Raw genomic sequence first — 15725 nt, 5'->3', positions numbered from 1 at the left:
AGGTGATCTTCACAGTGCACTCATTCGTTTAACTATGCTGAAGTATTTGTGCATGTCTGTCTCGCCCAGACTGTGAGCTTCTGGAGGGAAGGTACTATGCTATTTTTGTGTTTCTATTCCCAGGATTTATTAGATCACTTCAAATAATATACTTCATCCATTCCACAATTACCTATTGAGTACCTACTACGTACCAGGCACTGTTCTAGGTGCTGAATATACAACAGTGAGCAAAAACAAAGTCTGATTTCTTGGTACTTACATCCTAGTTGGATATGACATACTTGGTGAATATGGTATTAACTCTGTTCTAAAGATGGAGAAACTAAGATTTCAGAGACATTATATACCTTACCCAATCATTACACTATAAAGAAGCAGAGCTGGGACGAGAAATCTTGTCTTACAGTTCCCAGCCTCATGAATTTTGCTCTTTATTACATTGTCTTCAAACATATAGAACTTCTTAATTTATATTCTGACTTTGAAAAAGTTCAACATACTTAATATACATTCTCATGTTCTCAAAGCAGAAGTTAAATCATTAGGATGCAAAGCTAGAAATCTATGGCAATGCTAGATTCATAACCATAGTCTTCTGATTGCCACTCATGCTATTCTGTGAGTAAATATTTCTCCAAGTGTGGTCCTAGGGACCACTTTCATCTAAATCAACTGGGAAGTAGAGGATGATAATGCAGATAACTGGGGCTTATCTCAGTTAATGGTATTGGGCCTGAAAATCTGAGCTTCTATCTCCAAGTAATTCATCTGTACATGAAAGCTTGAGAAGCACTATTTGTAACACTATTTACTATTTATGCAGAAGTTTTATTTTTTCTGCTAGTGACAGATCCAAAAACAATTTTAGTGTAAGTAATAAACTAAGTCACCATCATACCAGAGGAAAAGTAGTATTGTGTCAAGCAAACAAAGACTATTTGAAGGTTGAAGGTTTGGGGTCAACTCATATTAGCAACTAAAAAAACTTCATTTTTGCAAAGTCTATATTATTACAGATTATTAGAGGTTTTATGTTCTAAAAAAAAGATGTGAACTACCATCCTCTCTAGTTTTTGCTTTTGACACAATGGCTTATTAGAAGTTAGGCACTATGCCAAACAGTTTATATTCACTGGCTCGTAAAATCCAGAACATAACACCGAGGTAAATACGATTATTATCCCCACTTTACAGGTGATGCAGTTAAAACCTACAGAGATTAAGTAATTGGCCCAGGATTGCAGAGATAATAAGTGGTAGGGCTATAATTGCAAACCAGGCTCTCCAACTCCAGGGTATATACTCTAGCTTCAGGTTGTTGTCAGGAACCTTATAAAAGAATGAAAATTTCATCTTAAAAATACTTGCTGCACATTTCCTCATTTATCCTACTTGGAGTAAAACCTAGAGAATATAGGGTATTCAAAGACACACTGTCCACTTGAAAAATACCACGATTATTTATACAATGGTTATATTCTAATTTTGTTTAGATTCCAAAGAAATAACTTATTTGAAGTATACTTATCTTCATTTAGAATAGAGTTTGCATGAACTGTTCAATATAATGTGTCAGTTATTCTCCACTTCATGATGTTCGGAATGGCAGACAGTGATGTACTACATATAAACTATCTTCTGAATTCAGGTAATATGCAATGCAATGAATAAAGAATATATACACCTGAATAAAGTAGTTTTTTATGTGGAATGCAGATACAGTGATGGTCTTGAATTAGTTAATGAGAACATTCATTTGGTTAATCCCCAGAACAGTGATTCTCAAATGGAGAATGGTGGTAGAGGGTTGTGATGGTAGATATCAGAACCATTTGGGAATCTTTTCAAATTCTAGACATGTCCTCCTCACCTCCACATCACACCCTCTTCTTCCCCAGAGATTATGATAGGTAGTCCACACTCCCAGATGGGTATCTGTCACACTCCCAAATGGGAATCTGTCATACCCTTAAAGTCTACTGGAGGGGAAATAATGAGAATCATTGTGAAAGTATTTTTTCCATGATTGTTCTGAAATGTAATCAGAAATGGAGTTTCTTTGTTGACTGAACTTTCTAAAGAGCTATGTTGATGCATCAACTGAAATTAGCAAAAACTAGAAAATAAATGAAATTATGTTTTAAATGCAAGACCTTTATTTATAGTATGTTAACCTGGAAACACCAAAGACTTCTATAATGGGATGATTCAAAACTGTATCAAATTTTGATACTGTATTGTTTCTATCACTGTTATCAATTATAACTGTTGTAGATGTCAAAAGTAAAATCAAAATTCTAGAATATTGCAGCTAGAGGGAGCTTAATTTAGTCTAAACCTTCATTTTAAAGATGAGGAACCTTCTTTTTTTTTTTTTTAAAGAAAGATAAGGAACCCTAGCTTCAGTGAGACTACCAACTCAGTTAATTTCGTTGTTGGGAAAATAACTTAATTCTTTTGACTCCTACATGTTTCTGCAGTCCATGATAGCACAAAATATATGATAGGGCAAATAATGTGAAAATAGCTGTAAAGAGCTAGATATGGAAAAGAGACAGTCTAACCCCATTCAACCAGTAGAGGTGAGTGACAAGGTTATTGGAAACTGGCATTATTTAACATGAAAGAGGTGTTGTGCAAAATATGTACTCCCTAGAGTGTTTATTGGGTCTTCTTTCCCCCAATAAAACATTAGGAATGTTTTTCAACCCTTAGAGACCAAGTTACTTCTGAGTTTCCTAATGATATATTCTTGAGAATAAATCTATTTCTATAGTGAGGTACAGACACACACAACAAGCTTTTAACACATCATGTGTATCAAAATCATCTGTAATAATTTAAAAAATACAGATGTTTGGAATACACAGAAGACCAACAGAATCAGTATCTCTGAGAATGGGCATCTATTTCATAAAAGCTTCATGAAGGCAGAGACCACAGCTGATTTGCTGTATCCAGCACTGGTCTGTCATATACCATGAGCTTAATAAATATTTAATGAATGCATGAACTTAAATTCAACAAACACTGATTCAATACCATCTATGTGCTTGGGATAGAGTAGTAAACCAAAGAGAGACACAAAGATTCCTGCCTCCACAGTGTTTATATGCTAGTGAGAAAGAAACTTAGCAACAAGAGTGACCCTTTAAAAATGTTGTTATCCTGACAAAACCTTGCTTTGTAAGGTCTTTATTTTTTTACTCTGAAGAAAATGGGGAATCACTGCAAAGTTCTGAAAGGAGTAACAGGATCTGACTTAATGTTAGAGAGCAGTATCAGTGAAGGTAGTAAGAAGTAGCTGAATTCTGCATATATTTTAAAGATAGAGTCAAAATGGTTTTCCTGTGCATCAAATACGGAGTGAGGACTCCAGGGTGTTTTGTCTTGAGTAACTGAAAGTAGCTGAAAGGATAATGTTGCCATCAACTGAGATGGGAAAGATGGTGGGAAGAACAGATTAGCTATGGAAAAGAAAAATCTGTCAGTTTTAGGTTGAATTTGAGGTATTTATTAGACCGCTGAGTGGAGATTTCAGGTAGGAAGTTGGATACAAAAGTCTGCAACTCAATGAGTCATGTATGGACAGAAAAAATGAATTTGGGAGCTGTCAGCTAGTATTAAAAGTCATAACGAGAATGAGAACACCAATAGAAGAAATGCAGGAAAAGAAGAGGATCAAGCCAAAGAGATTCAGAAGGAAAGATGAGTAATTCAGGAATAAAACTAAGATTATGAAGAGTCACTGAAGCCAAGTGAAGCAGTAATGAATGAACAACTGAACTAGATTCTGTTTCTCTTTTTGCCACAAACTAGCTTTTATCTTTGGGCAATTCTGAGCCTTGATTTACCTACACATAGGATAAGGGAGTTAAATTAAGTAAAATGGAACATTCTTGTCATCTTAAAAATTCTACTAAGCTATTTCTTTAGTTGAAAGAATATCTGGGTTCCAATCCCAACTCCAGTTACATACATTCTCTATGCTTTAGGGCTAACTCTTTTACCTTTCTGAGTCTCACTTACCTCATCTATAAAATGATAAGAGTATATTTCATCTGGCAGGTATGAAAAGAAATTAGTTAACTTTTATGAAACGGCCTTTTTTTTTTTTGGCTGTGCCATGCAGCTTATGAGATCTTAATCTTAGTTCCCCAACCAGGGATTGAACCCAGGCCCACGGCAGTGAAAGCACCAAGTCCTAACCACTGGACTGCCAGGGAACTCCCTGTGGAACTGCCTTGCATCTTGCAGGCACTAATTTAATACATGTTTCATTTTTAAGTCTTTTCATTAGGATAATATTTTAATGAACTGAAGTTGAATTTCTGAATCAAAGAAGGAAACTGGAAGTCAGCAATATCTAACATTATGTTTCCAGACTACCCAAGGGCACTTGTGCTAGAAAAGTCATTGGAGAGTGTAAGAGGTTCCTCTTTTCTTCTTGTCTCATGCTCCACCTGTTAAATTTGTACAACAAATACTCTCTTCTTTTCCTAAGGTTCTTAAATTTGATAGAGGCAGGGAGAAAATGGACAGCCATAACCGTTTTATAAGGACAGAATTGTGAATATAGCTGATACCTTAAAACAACTTTGTCAAATTATATTACATAATATGTTAAAACAACTGTGAAATTTACTCTGAATTAAGCAAACGGAGTATTGTTCTGCTTTCAGCACTGATTATAAAGTCTTGTACATTTTAGTTTTAGGAGTAACTATTACTTTCTAAAAATGTAAGAGGTTACATCCAGAAGGCAAATCAGTGCATGTTATTATAGTATCCATACTGGGTGATTTAACTTCACTGACTCTTTTTAACTTTAGAAATAAGACCAAAATCAAGTTTGTCTACACTCAGCTTAATCACAGAAATTACAAAGTTGATCTTTGATTGAAGAAGATAAAAATTTTACCACTATTCTTCTGCAATTTACAGAGGAAAAGATTGTTCAACCAGTAACATTATCTTTTATGCATCAGGGTAAAATTTACTGGGCTTAAATGACTCAAAAGAGTTTGCATACAGTAAATAATCTGTTAACTTCTGTCCACATGCATACTGGAATAAATTTTGAGAAATCCTCTCTCTAAATTAGTACAGTTCAAGAAATCTACCATCCCAGTAAAAAAATTATCTAGAAAAACTGAGCATATACATTAGTTAATTTTTCAAAACACATAACAACTTTTCATACATTAGGGTTCCTAATAGATATGGTGCTAAGTTCCACACTGCCTCATAGGACCCAGGGAAAGTTTAATCAACCTGGATCCTATATATAAAAATAAACATCTAGGACATTAACAAAATACTTATAAATATTAGTACCACGATTGTGGGCTCTCTGATCTGTTCTTACCTATGCAGAAACAGTGCATAGACATAATGAATTCAGATGGTTGCAAAAGGTTATTACCCACCCCATCCTCATTCCATCCCTTGCAAAACAAGTTGGAATCATTTGCCCATAGGACCCCTAAGGTAAGGACTGTCTCAAAGCAGGTATTAAGAAGAATTTTAAATGTCCACAGCAAGGTGTTAAAACACGGCACTGGATTTTATGTAAATGGTATAACTGCTTTTGTACTTCATGAAAATAACTCCTGCATATTGTTAAGTCTCTTTAACTGTAGACATGCCAAATTGAAAATGGCATTTTAATTTCTCCAAAAGCATTAACAATGGTGCCTTAGAAAAAGTGTAGTGGTATATCTGTATATGTGTATATTACTTAGGAATACACAAAAAAGAGAAAATATAGCAGGCCTGAGACTGCTACCCTTTAGGAAGGCCTGCCTGCGAGTTTGGCAAATGGCAAGTATCTGGGAATTGGAATGGTGATTCAAAGTGCCAGACATTGAAAAGAAACTTCCTTAAATGACATGAGTGGCTCACTGTACCTAGACTGTTGGTACAAATAATATGGTTTATGCTGAACATCTGTTTTTGTTCTGGGAGTCTGGGATTTTGCTATGTGTTAGGTAGAGGGTGTATATGTAATCCTAATAAAACCCTTGGGCACTGAGTCTTTACTGTGCTTCCCTGATAGATAACATTTCATCCATGTTGCCAAATTTGTTGCTGGAGGAATGAAGCGTCCTTTTTGACTCCTTTGGGAGAGGACTCTTGAAAGCTTGTGCTGGCTTCCTCTGGACATTACCCCACGTGACTTTTGCCTTTGCTGATTTTAGTTTATAAACTTTTTTGTAAGGTACTTGTTACAATGAAAGGTATTCATTCCTTGAGTATTACTATATGCTGAATTTTGTGAGTCGTCCTAGTGAATCACCTAACCTGGGAATGGTCTTGGGGACCTTGGACATAGAAGGGAATAGCCATCTGGGTGCTAATCAACTACACTTCATGTGAATGTGGATTGCTCTTCAGGAAAAAGTTAACTAACTCTTGAGGGCTTCCCTGGTGGCACAGTGGTTGAGAGTCCGCCTGCCGATGCAGGGGACGTGGGTTTGTGCCCTGGTCCGGGGGGATCACACATGCCGCGGAGCGGCTGGGCCCATGAGCCGTGGCCACTGGGCCTGCGCATCCGGAGCCTGTACTCCGCAACGGGAGGGGCCACAACAGTGAAAAGCCCGCATACCGCAAAAAAAAAAAAAAAAAAATTAACTCACTCTTGGATCATTCTGTGTATACATATGTTTACAACTTTATATTTTGTATAGTGTCTCCTTGTACATTTTTGGTGCTCATTAAAAATGGAATAATATTTACTTCATACATAATGGAGCTAAGAATTGTTTTTAATTACGTAAGTCAAAAACGCTAACTTTAGGACTTCCCTGGTGGCGCAGTGGTTGAGAGTCCGCCTGCCAATGCAGTGGATGTGGGTTCGTAACCTGGTCTGGGAAAATCCCACATGCCGCGGAGTGGCTGGGCCCGTAAGCCATGGCTGCTGAGCCTGTGCGTCCGGAGCTTGTGCTCTGCAATGGGAGAGGCTGCAACAGTGAGAGGTCTGCGTACTGCAAAAAAACCCAAAAAACTCTAACTTTAAGGTTTCCACACAGCTGTTACTTGCCTGCCACCTTATTTGCAAATGTCATTTTTGAATACAATGTTAACTTTTGTATTAACAAGGGTAATGCAGCCAGATAGAGTTGCTGTGGAAACCATAACTGATTCTTGTATAGAGTATATGGCACTGAAGTATTAAATTTAAAGACTATATACAGAAACTCAGCATATGTATTGCTAGGATGAGGCACAGTTAATGTGGGAATTATAAGACTTTTCTGTTAACTATGCATTTCTAAACCTTAATCTTAATATTGCATGAATAATTTGACATTTAAATACCACCTCCAACTCCCTCTTGTGAGAGCACTGGAATCACAACTAACTACTGAACAATCATTGACAGAAAGACACTGGAACTCACCAAGAAAGATACCCCACATCCAAGACAAAGGAGAGCTGCAATGAGACGGAAGGAGGGGCGCAATCACAATAAAATCAAATCCCAAAACTGCTGGGTTGGCGACTCTCAACTGGAGAACAATTATACCACAGAAGTCCACACACTGGAGTGAAGGTTCTGAGCCCCAGGTTCTGACTTCCCAACCTGGGGGTCTGGCAATGGGAGGAGGAATCCTCAAAGAATCAGACTTGAAGGCCAATGGGGTTTGATTGCAGGACTTCGACAGGACTGGGGGAAACAGAGACTCCATTCTTGGAGGGCAGACACAAAATAGTGTGTGCATCAGGACCCAGGGGGAAGGAGGAGTGACCCCATAGGAGACAAAACCAGACCTACCTGCTAGTGTTGGAGGGTCTCCTGCGGGGGGCGGGGTGGGGTGGCTGTGGCTCACTGCAGGGACAAGGACACTGGCAGCAGAAGTTCTGGGAAGTACTCATTGGAGTCAGCCCTCCTGGAGTCCGCCATTAGCCCCACCAAAGAGCCTGTAGGCAGCAGTGCTGGGTCGCCTCAGGCCAAACAGCCAACAGGGAGGGAAACCAGCCCCATCCATCAGCAGACAAGCAGATTAAAGTTTTACTGAGCTCTGCCCACCAGAGGGATGCCCAGCTCTACCCACTACCAGTCCCTCCCATCAGGAAGGTTGCACAAGCCTCTTAGATAGCCTCAACCACCAGAGGGCAGAGAGCAAAAGCAAGAAGAACTACAATCCTGCAGCCTGCAGAATGAAACCACAAACACAGAAAGATAGACAAAATGAAAAGGCAGAGGACTATGTCCCAGATGAAGGAACAAGTTAAAACCTGAGAAAAACAACTAAATGAAGTGGAGATAGGCAACTTTCCAGAAAATTCAGAATAATGATAGTGAAGATGATTGAAGCCCTTGGAAAAAGAATGGAGGCAAGGATCAAGAAGATGCAAGAAATGTTTAACAAAGACCTAGAAGAATTAAAGAACAAACAAACAGAGATGAACAATACAATAACTGATATGAAAAATACACTAGAAGGAATCAACGGCAGAATAACTGAGGCAGAAGAATGGATAAGTGACCTGGAAGACACAATGGTGGAAATCACTGCCACAGAGCAGAATAAAGAAAAAAGAATGAAAAGAAATGAAGACAGCCTAAGAGACTCTGGGACAACATTAAATGCACCAACATTCACATTATAGGGGTCCCAGAAGGAAAAGAGAGAAAGGACCTAAGAAAATATTTGAAGAGATTATAGTAGAAAGCTTACCTAACGAGATTATAGTAGAAAACTGCCCTAACATGGGAAAGGAAATAGCCACCCAAGTCCAGGAAGCACAGAGAGTCCCAGGCAGGATAAACCCAAGGAGAAACAAGCCGAGACACATAGTAATCAAACTGAAAAAAATTAAAGACAAAGAAAAATATTAAAATAAACAAGGAAAAAATGACAAATAGCATGCAAGGTAACTCTATACATTTAACAGCTGATATATCAGCAGAAATTCTGCAAGCCAGAAGGTAGTGGTATGATATATTTAAAGTGATGAAAGGGAACAACCTACAACCAAGAATACTCTACCCAGCAAGAATCTCATTCAGATTCGACAGAGAAATCAAAAGCTTTACAGACAAGCAATAGCTAAGAGAATTTACCACCAAACCAGCTCTACAACAAATGCTAAAGAATCTTCTCTAAGTGGAAAACACAAGAGAAGAAAAGGACCTACAAAAACAAACCCAAAACAATTAAGAAAATGGTAATAGGAACATACATATCGATAATTACCTTAAATGTGAATAGATTACACACTCCAACCAAAAGACAGACTGGCTGAATGGATACAAAAACAAGACCTGTATATATGCTGTCTACAAGAGACCCACTTCAGACCTAGGGACACATACAGACTGAAAGTGAGGGAACGGAAAAAGATATTCCATGCAAATGGAAATCAAAAGAAAGCTGGAGTAGCAATTCTCATATAAGACAAAATAGACTTTAAAATAAAGACTGTTACAAGAGACAAAGAAGGAGACAACATAATAATCACGGAATCAATCCAAGAAGAAGATATAACAACTGTAAATATTTATGCACCCAACATAGGAGCACCTCAATACATAAGGCAAATGCTAACAGCCATAAAAGGGGAAATCAACAGTAACAGAATCATACTAGGGGACTTTAACAGCCCACTTTCACCAATGGACAAATCATCCAAAATGAAAATAAAAAAGGCAACACAGGCTTTAAATGACACAATAGACCAGATAGGTTTAATTGATATTTATAGGATATTCCACCCGAAAACAGAAGATTACACTTTCTTCTCAAGTGCACATGGAACATTCTCCAGAATAGATCACATCTTGGGTCACAAATCAAGCATTGGTAAATTTATGAAAACTGAAATCATATCAAGCATCTTTTCCAACCACAATGCTATGAGATTAGAAATAAATTATAGGAAAAACAAAAAATGTAAAAAACACAAACACACGGAGGCTAAAAAATACTTTACTAAATAAATAACCAAGAGATCACTGAAGAAATCAAAGAGGAAATCAAAAAATACCTAGAGACAAATGACAATGAAAACACAATGACACAAAACCTATGGGATGCAGCAAAAGCAGTTCGAAGAGGGAAGGCTATAGCAATACAATCCTACCTCAAGAAACCAGAAAAATCTCAAACAATCTAACCTTACACCTAAAGGAACTACAGAAAGGAGAACAAACAAAACCCAAAGTTAGTAGAAGGAAAGAAATCATAAAAATAAGATCAGAAATAAATCAAATAGAAATGAAGAAAACAATAGCAAAGATCAATGAAACTAAAAGCTGGTTCCTTGAGAAGATAAACAAAACTGATAAACCTTTATCCAGGCTCATCAAGAAAAAGAGGGAGAGGATGCAAATCAATAAAATTAGAAATGAAAAAGGAGAAGTTACAACGGACAGTGCAGAAATACAAAGCATCCTAAGAGACTACTACAAGCAATGATATACCAATAAAATGGACAACCTGGAAGAAATGGACAAATTCTTAGAAAAGCACAACCTTGAGAGACTGAACCAAGAAGAAAGAGAAATTATGAAGAGACCAATCACAAGTACTGAAATTGAAACTGTGATTAAAAATCTTCCAGTAAACAAAAGTCCAGGACCAGATGGCTTCATAGGTGAATTCTATCAAACATTTCGAGAAGAGCTAACACCCATCCTTCTCAAAATCTTCCAAAAAATTGCAGTGTAAGGAACACTCCCAAACTCATTCTACGAGGCCATCATCACCTTGATACCAAAACCATACAAAGATACTACAAAAAAAGGAAATTACAGACCAATATCACTGATGAATATAGATGCAAAAATCTTCAACAAAATACTAGCAAACAGAATCCAACAACACATTAAAAGGATCATACACCATGATCAAGTGGCATTTACCCCAGGGATGCAAGGATTCTTTAATATACACAAATCAATCAATGTGACACACCATAGTAACAGATTGAAGGATAAAAACCATATACTCATCTCAATAGATGCAGAAAAAGCTACAGTAATCAAGACAATATGGTATTGGCACAAAAACAGAAATATAGATCAATGGAACAGGATAGAAAGCCCAGAGATAAACCCACGCACCTATGGTCAACTAATCTATGACAAAGGAGGCAAGAATATACAATGGAGAAAAGACAAGTCTCTTCAATAAGTGGTGCTGGGAAAACTGGACAGCTACATGTAAAAGAATGAAATTAGAACACTCTCTAACACCATATGCAAAAATAAACTCAAAATGGATTAAAGACCTCAATGTAAGACCAGACACTATAAGACTCTTAGAGGAAAGCATAGGAAGAACACTCTTTGACATAAATCACAGCAAGATCTTTTTTGACCCACCTCCTAGAGTAATGGAAACAAAAATAAACAAATGGGACCTAATGAAACAAAAGCTTTTGCACAGCAAAGAAAACCATAAATAAGACAAAAAGACAACCCCCAGAATGGGAGAAAATATTTGCAAACGAATCAATGGGCAAAGGATTAATCTCCAAAATATATAAACAGTTCATGCAGCTCAATATCAAAAAAACAAACAACCCAATCAAAAAATGGGTGGGAGACCTAAAGAGACACTTCTCCAAAGACATACAGATGGCCAAGAGGCACAGGAAAAGCTGCTCAACATCACTAATTATTAGAGAAATGCAAATCAAAACTACAATGAGGTATCACCTCACACCGATTAGAATGGGCATCATCAGAAAGTCTACAAACAATAAATGCGGAGAGGGTGAGGAGAAAAGGGAACCCTCTTGCACTGTTTGTGGGAATGTAAACTGATACAGCCACTATGGAGAACAGTATGGAGGTTCCTGAAAAAACTAAAAATAGAATTACCATATGATCCAACAATCCCACGACTGGGTACATACCCAGAGAAAACCACAATTCAAAAAAACACATGCACCCCAATATTCATTGCAGCATTATTTACAATAGCCAGGTCATGGAAACAAGCTAAATGTCCATCAACAGACAAATATATAAAGAAGATGTGATACATATATACAATGGAATATTACTTAGCCATAAAAAGGAACAAAACTGGGTTATTTATAGAGACATGGATGGACCTAGAGAGTGTCATACAGAGTGAAGTTAAGTCTGAAAGAGAAAAGCAAATATCATATATTAACGCATATATGTGGAATCTAGAAAAATGGTACAGATGAACCAGTTTGCTAGGCAGAAAAAGAGACACAGATGTAGAGAACAAACGTATCGACACCAAGTGGGGGAAGCAGGGGGCATGGGTGGTGGGATGAATTGGGAGATTGAGATTGACATATATACACTAAAATGTATAATATAGATAAATAATAAGAACTTGCTGTATAGCACAGGGAAATGCACTTTGCCGTACAGTAGAAACTAACACAACATTGTAAAACAACTATACCCCAATAAAAATAAATAAATAAATACCACTTCCTCTGTTTTTATTAAAGGCAAAATATGTGTAGGAGAGGATCTAACAAGCTGGTTGATCATCTTTCTGTACATTTATAAATACCAGTTTGAATTAAAATATTGTAAATAGAGAAAGAATGTAAAAATCTAATGTTCAAATATATGTACTTTAGTGAATTAATCACTTCATTAAACACATTTCATTTAACTTTGATAAGTCAATGATACCTATAATCTTTATAACATGGTTTCCGAAAATATAATCAACATAAAATATTGTTGCATAAAATACCATGCTTTTTAAAAAAAGAAAAAAATTCTGAATGCAAAGTATATTTTAAAATGTTATTTGATATCATTAAAACCATTAAAAAATTTAAATACAAATACAGGATCTGTAAGACCAAAAGTGGATTTTCAATGACTTGAACAATTAAAAAATTTGAAAACAAGTTTGTCTCCAATTTGACTTTTAGCTACTAACTAGAGAGACTACAATACTCTGTAATGTGGACAGAGATAACTTCTAGTTTGGATTTGAGTGCTGAAACAGATGGTTTTATTGGGAAATGTGAATATGATTTTACATTCAAATAATACAGATCCTAGAGATCACTTAATAACAATTATTTTGTTTTCACGAGTTCTACTTTAAATGCATAAAGAGAACAAGGAATGAAAACTTTACATCCAATATGGGGAGAGATAATCTGGCACCTTTAGTTAAAAACAACAGTACACCAAACACCCTATAGTATTTCTAATAAATAAAGGAAAAAAATCAGATATTGTGATATGATAAAATTTTATGTTGCTACTCTTCTCTTCTAAGGTGACCAGGATTTAAACTGTTACAATTTTAGAATTTATGCAGATTTAAATTTAAACCATGTGCTATCACTGGATTCTAAATGTTAAAGTTTGATATGAAATAAAAACATATTCATAAGTAGCCAAAAAAAAATTACACAATGTACAATGATTGGCAAACAGAGGCCAATTCATACAGATGAAGATACATTTGTTTTAGCTAAAACAATTTTTCTAAGTAAATAAAATTTAGTTATGACAGCATCCTTGTCAGAAAATTTGATTCCTCCTATGAAATTGAGTATAAATAAAAGCAGTATAGTAAAGATTCAGGAACTCTGTAATTAACTGTAATTAAATTATTTGGAACTATTACTATAATTTCTGCATTCTTAGTCTTTGTACTAGTAAAATATGCTTCTCCCATTCAGTTATTTAAAAGCATTTTAGTCCTCTCATTATTCTTCATATGACCTTTGGCCTTATTTTCTCTTGAGATTTTACATAATCACTTCTCAAATTCTTAAAAAATAAATCACTGCCTTGTCTATTAATTTTTCTTGATTTTTTGTTTTGTTCATCTCAAAAGTTCTCTTACTTTGACTTTAATATTCTGCTGGGTGAAAACAATTACAAAGATAAGAAACCTGAAGCTTAGAGATCTACAAATGTAGCAGGGACAGCAGTAATACTTAATTACCTAAATATCAATACTTCGTCTGCCTTTCTATATTACTTTAGTGTGAATCTTTCAAAAACCTAGATTAGTTAGCTGTAAGAGGTATTTATTTTTTACCTTTGACATAGTTGAAGTATGCATTCTTTAGTTAGTCCCCTAGTTTGTGAACCTGCCATAATATAAAACTTCCTCCCATAAAATACAGTAAAATATAACTGAAAATCTTGTGATCCCTGTAGACTGCATATGCACTATGACATATGGAACAACACTGTGTTGAGATGTGGGTTCTAGGTGGCTGGAGAGACTCATTCTATTGGTGTCTTGTTCCATCCAGCTATTTAAATTTGGGTCTTAGTAACAAAGATAAATTATTATATTATGGACATTGAGGGTACCTTCTGAATAGCTGACATTATAAATTTTAAGTTCATGAATGCTAAGGGTCAGCTTTCATATGAAATATAGAACATGAATCTGGCTGAGATATAAAGAAACAGATTTTTCTTCTATCTCCTTCTAGATTCTTTAGGTTGATTAGGCTTATCTCTGCCTTTCACAAAATACAAAAAAGTCAACTATATCACATCTCAGGGAATGTCATGTCAAGACTGATGTTATATGATCAAAAACAAACAAATAAACAAAACAAACTAATAGAGCATACCACATGTAGGAAAAGGAAAAATAAGGAAACTATCCCTTCCCATGAACTCTGTCATAAATGCATAGAAGGCCTTCTGGGAATTTTTGAAAGCCTACTGAATCAGGCTCATCTCTATTAAAACTGCAGTATTTTTAAAAAGGATCTAACGCATGAGTTACGGCAAGAGTGAATGATTGACTTTAAACAAAATACTCTTGGAAACAAAATTAGGGATTATAAATGCAAAAGAAGAAAGGTTTATGGAGTAATTACAAAATATAAAATACTCTGACTTATAGTACATCTACTCATATTCAAGAAGAATTAATGTTATTTTCATATTTGCTAAAGATCAGTGGCAATTATAATCACATTAACATGAAAAACTGTTTACATCATTTCTATGAATTCCCATCTTAAAAAGGCTTATCTATTCTATGTCTACTTCCAATTTTGTAATGTTTGACATAATTCAAACCAATCTCTCCTAAAAAAGCAATGGCATATAAAAACAGCCCCTAAAACTTCTCTCCAAGCAGATACCCACATGAAATAACTAACAATTTTTATTTATTTGAAGGAATATGGAAGAATTAGGGCTATGATCCTGTGTTTTACAAGTGATAAAAATGCTAATAATAGAAACTGCTTTATTATTTTGCTAATATGTTTGTAAAATTGCCCTTTTTTACTTAAAAGACTTCAATGATTCAGTATTTACGCTATCTTAAATGAGTGCTGCTCATTTAAGCTGCTAAATATAAGGGCAGCAACTATGGATATTTCTGTCTTTTTCCCAATTTAGGGTAATATTCTGATGACATCAAATGGTTTCAATCTACAAAGCTTAAAATTCATTTATAGAAATAATGAATAATAAAGGAATAATAAATTGTATTACTTACCTTTCCGGAAACAATCTTTTCATAAATCTGAATTGGTTGGTCTGCAAAGAATGGGGGGTAGCCAGCTGCCATTTCATAGATTAACACTCCTAATGCCCACCAATCCACTGCCTTATTGTAGCCCTAAGATAAACCAACACCAAATGTCAATTATTACTTAATTCACTCAGAGGAGAATGAAGTCATAAATTATTTCAAAGTGATCTTCAAGCATATGAAAATTCTTAAAAAGCAGTTGCTGAGTAGTAATTCAGGATAAAATAAAAAATAAACAAA

The 15725-nt window shown here is 35.6% G+C and overlaps 1 protein-coding gene across 3 annotated transcripts in view; it reads right to left on the bottom strand.

Annotated features, from left to right (window-relative positions):
• The window catches only part of PRKACB (protein kinase cAMP-activated catalytic subunit beta), a 143186-nt gene that overhangs the window by 10758 nt on the left and 116703 nt on the right, over positions 1-15725 (bottom strand). For all 3 annotated transcript variants that reach the window (XM_065882066.1, XM_065882050.1, XM_065882058.1), the window contains one exon: positions 15450-15572. In XM_065882066.1, coding sequence (XP_065738138.1) covers positions 15450-15572 — 123 coding nt within the window. The remainder of the gene's footprint in view (positions 1-15449; positions 15573-15725) is intronic.

This window comes from Phocoena phocoena, chromosome 1, assembly GCF_963924675.1.
Source record: "Phocoena phocoena chromosome 1, mPhoPho1.1, whole genome shotgun sequence".
Classification (NCBI taxonomy): Eukaryota; Metazoa; Chordata; class Mammalia; order Artiodactyla; family Phocoenidae; genus Phocoena; species Phocoena phocoena.
This window is presented reverse-complemented; position numbering and strand designations above follow the sequence as displayed.